This window comes from Limulus polyphemus, unplaced genomic scaffold, assembly GCF_000517525.1.
Source record: "Limulus polyphemus unplaced genomic scaffold, Limulus_polyphemus-2.1.2 Scaffold299, whole genome shotgun sequence".
Taxonomy (NCBI): Eukaryota; Metazoa; Arthropoda; class Merostomata; order Xiphosura; family Limulidae; genus Limulus; species Limulus polyphemus.
The window spans coordinates 254,618-270,432 of NW_013665909.1; the positions used below are offsets into that span (position 1 = coordinate 254,618).

Consider the following 15,815-nt stretch of genomic DNA (forward strand, 5'->3'; position numbering starts at 1 on the left):
GTAATTGTTAAAACGATATCCCGTAGCTATAAGTAATATTAAAACGATATCCCGTAGCTATAAATAATTGTTAAAACGATATCCCGTAGCTATAAGTAATTGTTAAAACGATGTCCGTAGCTATAAGTAATATTAAAACGATATCCCGTAGCTATAAGTAATATTAAAACGATATTCCGTAGCTATAAGTAATATTAAAACGATATCCCGTAGCTATAAGTAATATTAAAACGATATCCCGTAGCTATAAGTAATTGTTAAAACTATACCCTTAATTCACAAAATAATCGATGAAGCAATATCCGTCATTCATAACGTAAATAATAAAACAATACCCCATACGAGTAGCAATAGCCGTCATTCATAACGTAAATAATAAAACAACACTCCATATGAGTCTTAATCATCCTAATCTTTTCCCATATTATTTTCACTTGCAATTTTTATTTCGCAAAAAAAAGGGGTAAAAATTTGAACAGGTGCGTTATTCTAGTTAAACAAAATGAAATTATTTTAAGTAATGCCTTAAGAACCAAAGTTTTGTAATTTTGTTAAAACGATATCCCATAGCTATAAGTAATATTAAAACGATCAATGATCAACTGAAAGCTTAAGTATTTTCACTTCCACCAATTACTTTTCTCTTAGCTTGTGTCTCCCGGTGGATCAGCTGTAAGTTTACTGACTTACAATGCTAAAATATGGGATTCGATTCCCAATGTTGACAAAGCCATTGCTAACGGGGAATATATGAAGATACAGAACTATCGCATGGGCCCATATGTATGACTAGTAATTCACTCGTTTGAGGTGTTGAATGAAGGAATCCATCGTTGGTGACAATTTCTCATTTTTTTGTTCGTCTTAGCAAAGAACTCAAAGCGCACGATATTCAGAGATGCTTACTTCTTTCTACAGCACATTAAATATACCATGCATGTCAGGTAGATGAAGAGGCTATATCTGTCTCTCCGTTTACCTGAGGGGAATTGTTTCCAAGACATTTCAAACCTTTGGTGAGTTTGGGGTGTACAGCTGCTGCCTTCAACCGAAGTAGAATGATGTCCACTGATAGCATGGGCGATTGGCAGCACGTGTCTGTTCCAGGCTCTGTAGCCATTTTGTGTATTGGATCATGTTGATAAGCACACAGGGTTTATTTGTTCTTTGGCAAACCTCGTCATAGCTAATGATGTGACCTCGTTTATTAACAGGCTTGACCAGTTCCTTTGACTGTCTTATCTAATGTTTACTAACACCTAACTCAAGAATACCTGTAGATGAAGTTTTACGGAGAAACAAGATGTGTCTAAGTATGGTTTCGTCTTATCTTTTAAACCTATTTCTTATCATTAGACTCTACTGATTCTGTTAGATTTGTGGTCAGGGTCCATGTAAGGGTGTTTATGCACTTTCTGGCGAGATATCTCTGGATTTATGGCTAACGTGACACCATAGCCGCATGAAGAAGTACAACTCTTGGAGATGTTATATTATCATTATAGTTCACTCTGATATTCTGGTGTCCGACACTGTTTATATTCACGTGATATGAAATACTTACACCACTTATATGTACTACCCCTTACATTTATGCCTAATCTGTGATAGCAATGAAATGTTTCTAACCAAAGGGTTACCTTAACTCATTAGTTAGTCATATATTTAAATCTAGCTGATAGACTAGTATGTATAATAAAAACGGCTTTTCAATGTAAGACCATCAACTGGGGAAACATTTGAAAGAAACAAGCATTTCGGATAATTTAAAACTTCATGTACTTTGAATTAGGAAAGTGCGAAGAAAAATTATATATTAAAATGTCATGGTGAAGGAACTAGTCTACTCTATCTTTATGGACATATTGATCTGAAAACTAAGTTAAAGAACATAAAGTATAAAACTAAGCGCCATATATTTCGACACCGACTGTCGCCTTCTCCAATGGCCATTAAAGAATATGACAATCTCTATTGAAACGGCTGGTTTTTGGCTTTAGAATATCTTCTTTGATCTAGTTTTTTTGTGTAATGTGGCCTCATTTTTGTATTAATTATGTTACCTTGTCTCTCAGGATTTTGCTATAGGATATATTAGACACATCTCATATTGGCTTTCAAAGGATCGAGGTTTCTTTTTCTTCGAACTCTGAGGAACTAGAACTCTAGAAAAACCAAGCTATATTAGTCGAGGGAAACACTATACCAGAATTTAATTGAGAGTTTGATGATGTAACTAGGTTTAAATATCATTCTTGCTCAATGTTTGTTTTTAAAATATATGATACTTTAGACTAGCGTTTCTCAACCTTTTTTTGCCCGTTACTCCCTTTTGAGTTGGACTTACCTTTGTGATTCCACCTTTCGTAGACACTGTTACTTAGGAAAAAAGTTACTTTATTTCTACACTGTTGATTTATAATATATTTAGAATATTATTTTTACAATAGTGTATTGTTTTTAAATATTTTGCTTATGACATACTGTTTACTTATACAAGTAAAAATATTCTATTAATCATTGACCTTTTATTCAGTGTGATCCTTGGGCCTGATGAACACTTGAAAGTTTTTAAATGTCCGGTTGCAGTGTGGTCAGTGATAAGCGAAGATTACCTCTCTTCACAACATCAAGGCGGTTACGTATTTTTAATAGCAAATAAGTCACCCGACTAAAACCAGATTCAACCAGCTAAGATTGGGAAAAGCGATAAAATACAACTTTGCCTTCTCCCAGAGCTGTGGAAACGTATTAAGTATTTCACTACTTATCCAGAAATAATGTTTGTCACGTTTGAATCTAGCTTGGGCTGTTGAAATATGTTATTCGAGCAGTGAAGTTTCGATAGCCCACTCAGAATCTACTGTGTCCCCCTAATTTTCCGTCACTCGCGTGTGACCCCTTAGAAACATGAAAATTGATGCTTGAAAAATATAAAACAATAATATAAACATATCTATGATATACAGAAAGGAGAAAGTTGTAAAACACAACCAATCATTTACGAAATTTTGTTTGTTTGTTGTTCAGTGCAAAGCGACACAATGGGCTATCTGTGCTGTGCACCAAAGGTATCGAAACCCAGTTTTTGGCGTTTCAAGTCCGCAAACTTACCGCTGTGTAACTAATGGGCTCTTTAAAACTGCTTGAATTAAACTAAATCTTTGGTTATTTTTTCATTTGCAACAAAAGTATTCGTTTTGGAATGATAATTGGCTAAAATTCATTTTAATATCTGGTTACACAATTTTAACTAGAATTTATATAAAGTAAAAACATGATTTATTCTATTTGAATAAAGATCTTAAAGTATAATAGTAAATACTTACTAGAATCGATTTGAATTAGTTTGTAAATTTTCAAGTTAAATTTTCTTCAATAAATGATGAACTTTTTTTTTTTACTTTTCATAGTTCACTTCGAGGCTTCCAGCAGATTTTGCAAACAAAGTTGCTCTACTACTGGCCGGAGAGCTACCATGGCAAGACAAAGAACCTTACGGTAATGGATTTGTACAGAGAAAACGACAGATCCGGTACAATCAGTGTTACTTCAATCCAATTTCTTGCTTTCGAAAACGTAAATGAGCTTTTATTACCAACAAAGCCCAGGCTGAAAGGTTAAATTTATATCACGAAATGAGGAATACACTAATATATGTTATGTTAACTAAAGTAAACAGTATCATGTTGTTGAAAATGTTTGTAAAACCAATTATTTCAGTTTACACTTCAGAGAGTCTATTGACTTAATATTACAATATTGTTGTAAGTGTATAATAACACATAGTGCAATGGATATTAAATTAAAGTATGTTTAAGATAGCGTTTTAAAAATATATATATTATAAGAATAAACTTATCACAGTTATGTGTTTCTCTGTAGTAGATTAAGTGGGTTCAAATAAAAAAAATTATAATAAATTATAAACTTCCTAATTATTAGATATTCTATCTAAAGTTATCGATTTCATTTGCGAAGATACGAGAATAAATTTGAATATTATACTTTAAGTGTATAATATAGATAAAATTGTCATAAGGGCTCAACACGTGTGCAAATGCAAAACTGTTGAGATATTTGGAATCCAGAAAATTAATGACACAATTTTGACTCCCAAAACCAACTATATACTTTATAGTGTTCATGCAGGGTTTCAACTTTATAGTGTTCATGCAGGGTTTCAACTTTATAGTGTTCATGCAGGGTTTCAGTCGTGCAAATTATATATCTATGAAAAGTAGGAATTGCAAATATAGCACATTAAATAACACATTCGTTTAAGTAGCCATACAAAAAATAACACATTCGTTTAAGTAGCCATACAATTAAATAACACATTCGTTTAAGTAGCCATACAATTAAATAACACATTCGTTTAAGTAGCCATACAATTAAATAACACATTCGTTTAAGTAGCCATACAATTAAATAACACATTCGCTTAAGTAGTCATACAATTAAATAACACATTCGTTTAAGTAGCCATACAAAAAAATAACACATTCGTTTAAGTAGCCATACAATTAAATAACACATTCGTTTAAGTAGCCATACAATTAAATAACACATTCGTTTAAGTAGCCATACAATTAAATAACACATTCGTTTAAGTAGCCATACAATTAAATAACACATTCGTTTAAGTAGCCATACAAAAAAATTAACAACCTATATTGTTAGTATCACTGTCCTTTAGCAAACATCCAAACAGTTACATCTTTACCTATACTTCCAGCTCTGTGTTAATCAGGAAACTCTAGGGAACAAACTCCCATGAAACACCTGTCACCTGTATCAGGTTGAAACCAGAGTATGGATTAAAATCCTCTTTCAGATAAATCTACATTTTTTTCACTATTTTATGTTTGTGTGTGTGTGTGTCATCTGAACGATATGCTGCGTAGGGAGGAATTAGTAACAAAAAGGACGCCGCTACACATTACAGTCCAGTAACGTTAAATTTTCCTTACCTTTACTAGAAAATATCTGTGTATTGTTCATAGGCTATTCATCCGAACAATAAATAAATACATATTTGTTAGAAAACAATGCTCAAACCGTGCATTGTTCATATTTTCAATAGCAAAACAAAAAATAAAGGATTTTTTTTCGAAAGTATTATTCAAGGGTGCTAGTTGTGGAGAATTTTTAGCGCAATTATTGAAAGTAAGAACAAATTGTATATTAGATTAATGATACTCGAACAAGATGCTGTTCAACCCAGTTGTACTTATGTGGTTCATAACATATTTAATGAGAAAAAAAAAATATTTTTATGGTAGGTTAACACTCAAACTGGTCATTACTTAACTCACTCTATTTATTAAATATTTATTTCTTTTTGTTTTCTGGGTGTACTAAATTATCTTATTAAGAATCAACGTATACATGCACATGTCCACATAGTTCATCGTTCATGACTCGTTACTGTAAAAGCTATTTTACACTTTAAGCCCGCGAGTGCGTTATAGCAGTGATGACTATATCCCACTATTTGGTCAGAAAATAGTAAGCCAATAATAGGCGGTGGGTACTACTGATTAGCTGCCTTCCATCCAGTATATCAATTTAAAATTAGGGACGGTTAATGTAGCTTTACGAGAAAATCTGAAACGAGCTAAAAATAAAAAAAGAGGAATTTTTTCCCCTTAACACAACCAGATAACGAAGATATTGAGAACATGAAGCAATGATCTTGGAATATGTTAGTATTTATATATATAAAAAAACAAACTTAAAGGACATTTGTTACACCTTTGCAACTCCTTCGCGATCCCCCATGGGATTGCGACCCCAATTTCAGAACACCTGGTTTAAAAAAGTATTTGTTTTTAAATACAATAAAGATAATTTATATGATAAGGTGTTTCAGATTCATTTGTTTCAAAACCTATGTTGATTTATTTATATCGAGAATACCAGTAATAAAACATTTTATGAATTAATTTACACTATTATTTAAGTACACACAAATCTATATATTTTGTGTGTGGATCATAAAATCTTTGTTTTAAATATATTGCATATTATCAATTCAAAACTGACTTTAAAATAGGAAGTTTTTATAGAAAGTTTTACTCTACTGAAGAATTCAGAAAAAAGGTTATAAATCCACACATAGTAACATTTGTAAACGCTACAGAACAACCTTATTTTGATAGAACAGTCAAGTTTACAATTTTTTTTTGCTTTTAGCAACACTAACAAACAATATTTAAACTACTATCAAATTGGCAGGACTGTTGATACTGCGACGTTCAAGATATTGATTCTTAATGGAAAGTTTAAACTGCTGTAAAAATATAAAATAGCTTTTTATTCTTTACAATCTGTCAAGCTTAAATCTCATATTTACGTTATACGGTACGATCGGAAAAGGTTTCAAATAAGGTCGATGTCAGGTTTTATGTATGCACCAGATTCTTTACAGTAGGTGTCTGTGTCTTGTTGCCGATAAATTTCAACAATTAACAAACAGCATACAGTTCACTTATTTTAAGCTAATATATTGAAATAAGTCAAACGTATATACAAATATTCGTTACACTGTTGGTTATCACAGTTGTATCCGGAGTTTTTAATTATTGTGCCTTTTTCGTCAAGGTACATACAGGCTTGTTCAGTTATTTTAGAACACAATTTGACGAGACAAATTATTCTTTTTGCTCTGTTATTAAAATACAGCTTGTGATAATTTCACTTTAAAAATGCCACTATATGCTCTTTATTGATAAACTCACAATCACGCAGTCTAGATCTATCTATCTAACTAAATTTTCGACGCGTACTTATATTCCGACAGAGGTCTAGAACGTTCCACACGCTACTAGATATTATGATGCAATAATACTCAATTAAAACAAGGAGAAAAACTCAGAAGGTTCTAGTAATATGACGCAATAATATAACAATCACCAATTCATAACTGTTGAACCACACAACCTATGATTCGTAAACAAACTTCCGATAAACTATCGCTTCCAAAGATAACTAAATATAACATTCGCGCTATATAATCTATCCAAATCCTAACACTCGCATTACACTGAAACTAAAACAGTCGTGTATATTTAGTTATCTTTGGAAGAGATAGTTAAAGCGCTCGATTCGGAGTTTGCGGGGTGCAGGATCAAATCCCTTCTTTGAACATCCTCGCTTCTTTTAGCCGTCAGCGTGTTATAAGGTGACGGTCAATCCCATTATTCGTTGGTAAAAGAGTAGTCCAAGAGTTGGCGGTGAATGATATTGAATTCCTCTAGCCTGACACTTCAAGATAGGGCCGGCTAGAGCTGATAAGCCTCAAATAACTTTGTGTAAAATTCAACAAAGAAACAAAATTATGATGTTTCATTTAACTTGTTACATCAATAGGAGCTTCGGAGTACTATATTGAAACACCTTACTTTTTATAGCGCTTCGCTCAGTCACAGCTAAATACCGGTAAATACTTTACCTGGTGTTACTCAGCTACAAGATGAGCTCTTTTATTAAGAGAAAGGTTAGGTTAGGTGTGAATTTGGCTGATGTTACTCATCGAAAAGATGAGGTCTTGTATTGAAGGATGTGTCACGTTTGGTGCGACTTTGGCTGATGTTACTCGCCTAAAAGATGAGGTCTTGTATTGAAGGAAATGTCACGTTTGGTGCGACTTTGGCTGGTGTTACTCAGCTACAAGATGAGCTCTATTATTAAGGGAAAGGTTACTTTAAGTGTGAATTTGCCTGGTATTACTCAGCTACAAGATGAGCTCTATTATTAAGGGAAAGGTTACGTTAGGTGTGAATTTGGCTGGTGTTACTCAGCTACAAGATGAGCTCTATTATTAAGGGAAAGGTTACTTTAAGTGTGAATTTGGCTGGTGTTACTCAGCTACCAGATGAGCTCTATTATTAAGGGAAAGGTTACTTTAAGTGTGAATTTGGCTGATGTTACTCACCTACAAGATGAGCTCTATTATTAAGGGAAAAGTTACTTTAAGTGTGAATTTGGCTGATGTTACTCAGCTACAAGATGAGCTCTATTATTAAGGGAAAGGTTACTTTAAGTGTGAATTTGGCTGATGTTACTCACCTACAAGATGAGGTCTTGTATTGAGGGAAAGGTTACGTTAGGTGTGAATTTGGCTGGCGTTACCCACTTACAAGATTAAATACAACAATTAACCTAAAACTACTGTTCGAATATAACAATGCCGCGTATTTAAGAATTTCAACATCATTGTTACAATATATATCCCTTCTCACTAGACTGTGGAACATGGAATGTTTTATTGCCGTTTCTATAGTTGGAAGGAATTTAACTTAGTTGTTACATTTCAGTTCTACTTACATTGTTTATGACCCCATCCTTACCATATACATGAGTAAATAATAATAATTACAGGAAGATTTACATTCTAGTCTGCCACTACAGTAAAAAATATAGGCAATGTTGTTTTTTTTTGAATAATTGGATGTAATTAGAACATGTTAAGTGTGATGAGTAGCTGAAACATCAATATTGTATTGTGGTACCAACATTAACGTTTCTTTCAAACTAACTTTTGAATTACAAAAACAAAACATTTTTCTTTTATAGCATAGACTTTACTAAAGTTTACGAAACCAATGAAATCACAATAAGTATTATAACACTACGCATATACTTATAAAAGAATTTATTTCATATATTTAAATCTTCTGGCTTCAGGTCTACCAAATCTTTCCCACGTAAGTGTTCAGGAGCCGCGCAGAATCCCCATAAGTGTTTGGGAAAATCTAAGTCCAATATCCATCGCAGCTTCTTGTCACATGCCAAGGGATTGTCTGAAAAGTAAAAAAAAAATCTGTGGAAAGTTTGAATTATAAAACTTAAACAACATAGCATGACAACCTGATCAAGTGTGATGGGTTATATTTATATTATTAATTCATAATTTTAATAAACATTTTATGTGTATAATAATGAAATAACATCATTAATTACCAGAATTATTGTAATATTATAAATGATAACGAGTTTGTGGTGCTTCTAACTCCCGTTTTAAGCTTTAACTTTGTCAAATAGAATATCAATGGAACTGATTTTGGTTTTATATTCTATAAGTTCTTAGCTTTTAAATAATAAAAGCTAATAGAGTATAATACAATATTTATATGTGGATGTAATGAATCTTTTTTTAACTTAAAATCATTTTTGTTCTGAGAGGAATACAAACTATGTAAGAAATCTTAACAGAAAGAAATTTTTGTTTTATGACTAAGCCACTAGGGCTATCTGCTGCTGTCCCTAACTTTGAATTGTCGACCACAAGGAAGGCAATCTGCCGGCAATACCTACCGTCAACTCTTGGGCTACGCTTTACCAACGAATCTCTATTGACCGTCACATTATAATGTCCCTACGGCCGGAAGTGTGAGTATTTTCGGCGCCGGGTTTAGATCCCGTGACCCAAAGATTATTAGTCGAATTCCCTAACCACCAGTCCATGTCAGTAAGAACAAGACATTTATGTGTTGAAAGTTATGAAATAAGAATCTAATTTTTGTAAAAATTCATGTTGGGAACTGGGGTATTAAAATACTGTTATAACTGTGCAATGTTAAACGTTGTATACAGTTTTTCAAGCCTTTTTGCAAAATATGCCGTATTTCAAACTAAACAACCATCGATTGATTACCTCTTGGCAGTTTTAATTAGCGGTATCAAAACTTTCCTTACTCAAACTTTCAATTCTTTCAGAACATGTTTGGCATCTTAAACGTTACTCAAAGGATTTTCACAGATTAATTAATTAAAATCTAATTAAAACCACGACGCTTTATCATGTGACCTAAGATCACACACAGTATAATAATAGAATTATTTTCCAAGATCACTTCAGTTAAGAATAAAATATGTAAAAACGAAGCATTTGAAACAACAATAAAGTGCATATTGACTGTTGAAATGAAACTAATAACATTACTCTTACTCATAATGAAAATCTAATCAAAGACATTCATTATTTCTGTACTTGTATTAGAAAATGTTATTAAACCGATTTTTTTCTCAGTAAGTTTATATTATTTAACAGAGAGAAAAAAAACACATACACAAAACCCTTTATGAAATCATTGGGTTTTACAAACTTTTATATCATGATATAATAAACGTGTCTTCTCGGTAAAAAAAAAAAAATGTTTTCGGAGATTTGAGGAATATATGAAAACCGAGGCCATGCTTTTATGATCGTACCTTCTACCCACACAGTCACCAGCTGCTTCCACACTGGTTTCCAAGTTTTTTCCTCTAAACTCACGATGTTGTTATTTGTTATATAGATCTCCTCTAAACTCAGCATGGTAGTAAAGATGTCAGGGGGAAGAACACTGATCTGGTTGTCACTGAACATTGAAAATAGATAGAGGCTCATGAGAAGACATCCTGGCTTTGTGATGTTAAAATATTTCGATGTTTCATTGATACTTGTTACTATAACGATTGAAAAAGTCTTACTATCTATCTATCAATATATATATATATATATTGCACTGAATGAGGTATCGTTAAAAAGATAATATTCACAATATTAAATTTAAAAAATGGCGTCCGGTTCAAATTTCACCACAATTTCAACGTTTCAAGTCATAGAGATAGTATGATTTTCTAGTATATATAACATAAATCTATCAGTAGAGAGTAATGATTTTCAGGTCTTTACAACATAGCTTTGAGTACAGAAAGAAAAATAACTATAATTTGTTTTGCTATAAAATCCTATAAGAATGCTGTTTAATTCTTATATGTTATAGCAACTTGAATGCGGATCAACTACTGATATGTTTATTTTAACAGAGCTATTTGCAGTAAAGACCAGTAAATTATCGACATCATTCAAAGTTTTAACATGAAGGAAATGGACAACAAAAAGAAATAAATAAAACGAATTAGATTTAACTAGTGAAAATCAAGCCCAAATTACAATTTTATGCAATAGAAATAAGTTAACATTATCATTACACCACTAACAGAAGTTATTATTTCAAAATATATGCTTCAAAGAACATTAGATCGTTTTGCTGCAACTGGTAATTAAAAATCTAATCATAGAAAGGGTCGTCCAATAAAACAGTCTGAAGGGAGGAAAGTGACATTTGAAGAAAGTCAATATTCAATTATCTTTAAACACTCCAGAAGTAAGTGCAGAACTACAAATTATGCAGAAAAGTTTCTTAGCAATAGAACGATGAAAGAAAATGATCTCGTGGAAAAGTTATAGTCTGATATTTCAATGTGAGCATGCTTAAGTGGAAGAACACACGGAACAATGTGCAATGAACTGGCAAAACAAAGACTGAGCTTTCTGGAAATTCCAGCAAAGTTTCTGTGAGGAGTCTGATGATAAGAAGTTTAAGCAAGAGTTTGTAAGTGAAACTGTGAAACGTTGTGCTGAATTTCTAATAATGTGGAGATATTTTTCCTTTCCAAGAGTGGGAGTTATTGTCAAATTAATGACATTATGAGGAAGGAGCAGTATCATAGCATTTTATTTTATTTGAGAGGTAAACATCTCTATTTTTTATGTTATCAGGATAATGAGCTAGGACTTAATGACCTGCTGAATAAGAGGTATCTGAGGGAGAATGAAAAAAAGCTCATGGTGTAAAAGTTAAGAAATAGCTAACACGCCCTACCGATGCTAATGCAAGTGAAAAGCAAAAAATGAGCGAAATGAAGTAACAGTAAAGTACAGACTCAACCAAGTGGTTGTTTGATATTATCACACAGTTAAAGCTAGAGTAAAGCCTATGCTAACGTGGATATCTGTTTCTTGAATTGATACGCAAAGCTACTCGAGGGCTATTTGCGCTAGCCAACCCTAATTTTGAAGCATTAGATAGAGGGAAGGCAGTTAATCAACACCACTCACTGTCAACTTTTTGGCTACTTTTTTACCAACGAATAGAGGGATTGGGTGTCACATTATAACGGTCCCATGGCTGAAAAAGCGAGCATGTTCAGCAACGAGTTTTGATCCACGACCCACAGGTTGCGAGTCGAGCATTCTAATCACCACGTCATGCCAAGTCTCCCGGTTTCTGGTATCTGGAACAATACACAATACTACGGACAGCAGTTTCTTGTATGTGGACCAATATAAAATATCGTGAATGTCGGTTTCTTGTATCTGCACTATTACACAATACCGTGGTTATCGGTTTCTTGTATATGGACTAATACACACACAAACGCCCACACAGTTGTGTGTATATATGTGTGTGTGTGTGTGTGTGTATTTTATTATCTTCTGTTTTCTAATGAGTTGTTTTGAAAACAGTGATTGAAAACAATTTCACTTTAATAGATTTCTAACAAATTGATTAGAGAAATCTAAGTATATTTATATAAGCTTTATGGCACTGAAGTTTTCATCTTTTTTGTTTCAAAAGTAGTATTAACGAATCTAAAATATTTCTTAGTTGTGTGCAGTTTAACATATAAGGATAAAAATACTACATTTATGGCATTCTATTTTATGGAAGCAATGGGTATTTTTGAATTCGATAGTTGTATGCTGTTGACGATAGTTGTATGCTGTTGACGATAGTTGTATGCCGTTGATGACAGTTGTATGCCGTTGACGACAGTTGTATGCTGTTGACGATACTTGTATGCTGATGACGACAGTTGTATGCTGTTGACGATAGTTGTATGCTGTTGACGACAGTTATATGCTGTTGACGACAATTGTATGCCGTTGACGACAGTTGTATGCTATTGACGATAGTTGTATGCTGTTGACGACAGTTGTATGCTGTTGACGATAGTTGTATGCTGTTTACGACAGTTGTATGCTGTTGACGACAGTTGTATGCTGTTGACGATAGTTGTATGCTATTGACGATAGTTGTATGCTGTTGACGACAGTTGTATGCTGTTGACGATAGTTATATGCTGCTAACGACAGTTGTATGCTGTTGACGATAGTTATATGCTGTTGACGATAGTTGTATGCTGTTGACTTTACCTGTGCTATCGATTTCTCACTATTCTGTACGGTTTTTGATATTGTTCAAAACGGTAGTATCGTATTTCATTAGGGTTTTAAACAACTTGGCTCAGTTTCGCAGGTAACATTAACTTAGACCATAAGTCACTTAAAAAGATAAAGTCTCGCTTAAAAAAGCAAGAAAAATAAAGACTAATATGAACTGAGTTAAAATAAAATGACTTGGAATTTTAAAAGTAATGCTGTTGCTTATTAGAGCCATTTGTTTGCTTCTTCTTACAGACTTTATTTAATTCTAATCATTTTCGTCTGCTCAGCCGACCTAACGATCCTCGATCGCTCGTACGCACTCACCGATCACAACCTTGTAAAACAAATTTGGCAGCGTTAGATATAGAATCTAGTTTTGACATCCAAGTGTTCTTTGAATCAAACGAAGAGACACCTAGAAGATGGTTCTATGCGATCTGGCTAGAAAACGGGAAAGGGTTTCAGAGGAAGGACATCTTTAAATATTAAGAAGCTACGTAATTTTACTGTGGTTTGAAAGAACATAAGGTTCTAAGTTGATGTGTAAGTATGCCCATTAATTAATTGACCCTTTTCTTGATACAGTTCGTGATAACACATATTTGTATACAAAACAACTAATTAATTAACCTTTTTTCTTGATACAGTTCGTGATAACACATACTTGTATACAAAACAACGTAACAGTTTTTAAGGGCTATCACATGATGGTCGGTTATAGTGGTCGCATGTTTAATGAGTTTACTGAGTAAACGATTAATGAAGATCATTGGATGTTTGTCTCACTGTATAACACGTTTAATATATTTTACTTTCCCGGGAAACAAATCAATACTATCAAGATTGCCTATAATTTTGAGCAAAAACTTAGTAGTTTTGAAGTTAACTTATTTTGATAACAACAACAATATAAAAAAAGATTAACATTACCTTAGGTCCAGAGTGTTGATATTGTTAGGAAACATACTTCGTGACACCAAAGAAATATAGTTTCTTTGAAGGCTTAATATCCTTAGGTTTACAAGGTCAGAGAAACTCGTCTCACCAATGCTCGTGATGGCATTATTTACTAACTCAACCTCATTTAATAAATATGGGCCACCCTTGAACCATCCATGAACCGTATCGATATTATTATAGACTATTTGAAGAAATTTCAAATTCTCCAGGTGAGAAAATGATATTTTTCCAGAACCTTTTTGGAAGCTTTTATAAACGTAAACTTCTTCCAATGTGTTGGAGTTGCCTTCTAAAAAAGGAATGTCTTCTTCGGACACAGGATTCAGTTCCACTTTGTCTAAAGCAAGGTAGCTTATATTAGTTCCTTCAAAGATGTCTTTAGGCAACCTGCGTAAGGAAGATTCTGTAATTACAAGTTCTTCTATCGGGCCATACTGTGGAATATTTCGTCGCAGATGCTCGATTTCCAGAGACGAAGAGATATTAGTACAATATATTTTTAAGCCTTTAAACCCAATGTCACAGAAGCAAGGTTCTACTTCTTCCCAAGAAGGACAAACGCTCAGGGACGCCACTTCTATGGTTTCTGTTAGAAAACTAAGACCAAAACAGCAAGTAACGAAACCAAAGTACCTCTTCATGCTTAAGTAGAAGAGAATAATTAAATTAGTATCATAACATAAGATAAATAAAAAATGTAATAAATGATACGAAACTGTGCCGGAAAAGATATAATAACCTGGATTAGATAGATATGTAGAAAATAGTTAAAAGAAGCGTTTATATTTTAGCAGCCAAAACTGTGCATTGAATCTGATTTTTTGCGTATTCAAATAAAAAAGCTATGTATTAAAATAACCACAGACTGTGTTAATAACAACATCAAAACTTAACACAACAAAGAATAATTTCGATTGTTTTTACACAGAAATGGTGAGCTATGAAGTCGAATCTTGTCTGTTTAGTTGTTCAGTTTATAGCATATTTAGCTTGATTTACAGTTCGCAGTAAATTGGCTTTCAACTTAATTAAAGATAAGACTCTGATGTTTTATGTAACATTTAACGCTATATTGCTTACTTTGAGTTTGCTCCACCCAGTCTACGTTCTTATGTCTAACGTTACTTAGTGACAGTGGCATTTTTTGTATATTTTATCACATGCGACCTATAGAAATAGAAACATGTGGTATGTTTCTCATGGACTGAGCCACGTGTATAAATTACACTGTCACGCATCAACGTAATATTTGTTAGCCACCATTTACGAAAGACTTTCCATCTTAGTACCTACTCAATTCCTTTGCCCGTCAATTATAATTAGGTGATTCAAGTCGTTTTGTGGTTCTCTACTAAATTCATTCATTTTTGTTGTAGTGCTCTTATAAGTGTATCCAGTTTTTACTTTTTTACTACTGCCTGCAACAAACATTCCATATTCACATATGTAATCTATAAACTCTCAGAACCAATATTTTGTTCATAGTAGACCCTATTAGCTCAGCTGTAAGTTTGAGGGTTAATAACACTGAAATTATGGGGTCGATCCTCACGGTGGTCACAATACAGATAGCCCATTCTTAACAACAAAGAATGAGATAAAATGTTCATAGCTATTTATTTATATTTTGTATAGTATCGTGATAATATATATTTATACAAAAAAGTAACACTTTTATAAACGGAAACCATATGACTGATTGATGAGGGAGATAGTGTGTGTTTAATGAGTTTACTGATGAACGAAGATCACTGTATGGTTGCTCTACTATGCTATACGTTTGATATATTTTTACCTTCTCGTGAAACTGAATTTCTTCAGATACAGGATCCAGTTTCACTTTGTCTAAAGC

General features: G+C 33.0%; 2 protein-coding genes across 3 annotated transcripts in view; one reads left to right on the forward strand and one right to left on the reverse strand.

Moving 5' to 3' along the window:
• The window catches only part of LOC111085263, a 16,680-nt gene extending 12,787 nt beyond the window's left edge, over positions 1-3,893 (forward strand). Inside the window, exon 2 of the mRNA XM_022383011.1 lies at positions 3,414-3,893. Coding sequence (XP_022238719.1) covers positions 3,414-3,587 — 174 coding nt within the window. The 3' untranslated portion in view covers positions 3,588-3,893. The remainder of the gene's footprint in view (positions 1-3,413) is intronic.
• Positions 3,894-8,255: 4,362 nt separating this feature from the next.
• Positions 8,256-15,093, reverse strand: LOC111085264 (leucine-rich repeat transmembrane protein FLRT3-like). Of its 2 annotated transcripts, none has more exons than XM_022383012.1 (4): positions 15,044-15,093; positions 13,934-14,605; positions 10,219-10,367; positions 8,256-8,807 (listed from the first exon to the last, which is right to left on the reverse strand). In XM_022383012.1, the coding sequence occupies exons 2-4, from the start codon at positions 14,602-14,604 to the stop codon at positions 8,665-8,667; spliced, it is 963 nt and encodes a 320-aa protein (XP_022238720.1). In that variant the 5' UTR covers position 14,605; positions 15,044-15,093; the 3' UTR covers positions 8,256-8,664. The 2 variants fall into 2 exon arrangements, with proteins under 2 accessions (XP_022238720.1, XP_022238721.1); XM_022383013.1 differs by lacking the exon at positions 15,044-15,093 and adding an exon at positions 14,888-15,007.
• Between the last annotated feature and the right edge of the window lie 722 nt (positions 15,094-15,815).

What these genes read in the sequence shown, in the direction of transcription:
- LOC111085264 (XM_022383012.1), bottom strand. Translation starts at nt 14,604, where the DNA reads ATGAAGAGGTACTTTGGTTTCGTTACTTGCTGTTTTGGTCTTAGTTTT. An exon ending in ATCAACACTCTGGACCTAAG is followed by an intron (nt 10,368 to 13,933) that starts GTAATGTTAATC and finishes TTCAATGTTCAG; the next exon opens with TGACAACCAGATCAGTGTTC. An exon ending in GGTGACTGTGTGGGTAGAAG is followed by an intron (nt 8,808 to 10,218) that starts GTACGATCATAA and finishes TTTACTTTTCAG; the next exon opens with ACAATCCCTTGGCATGTGAC.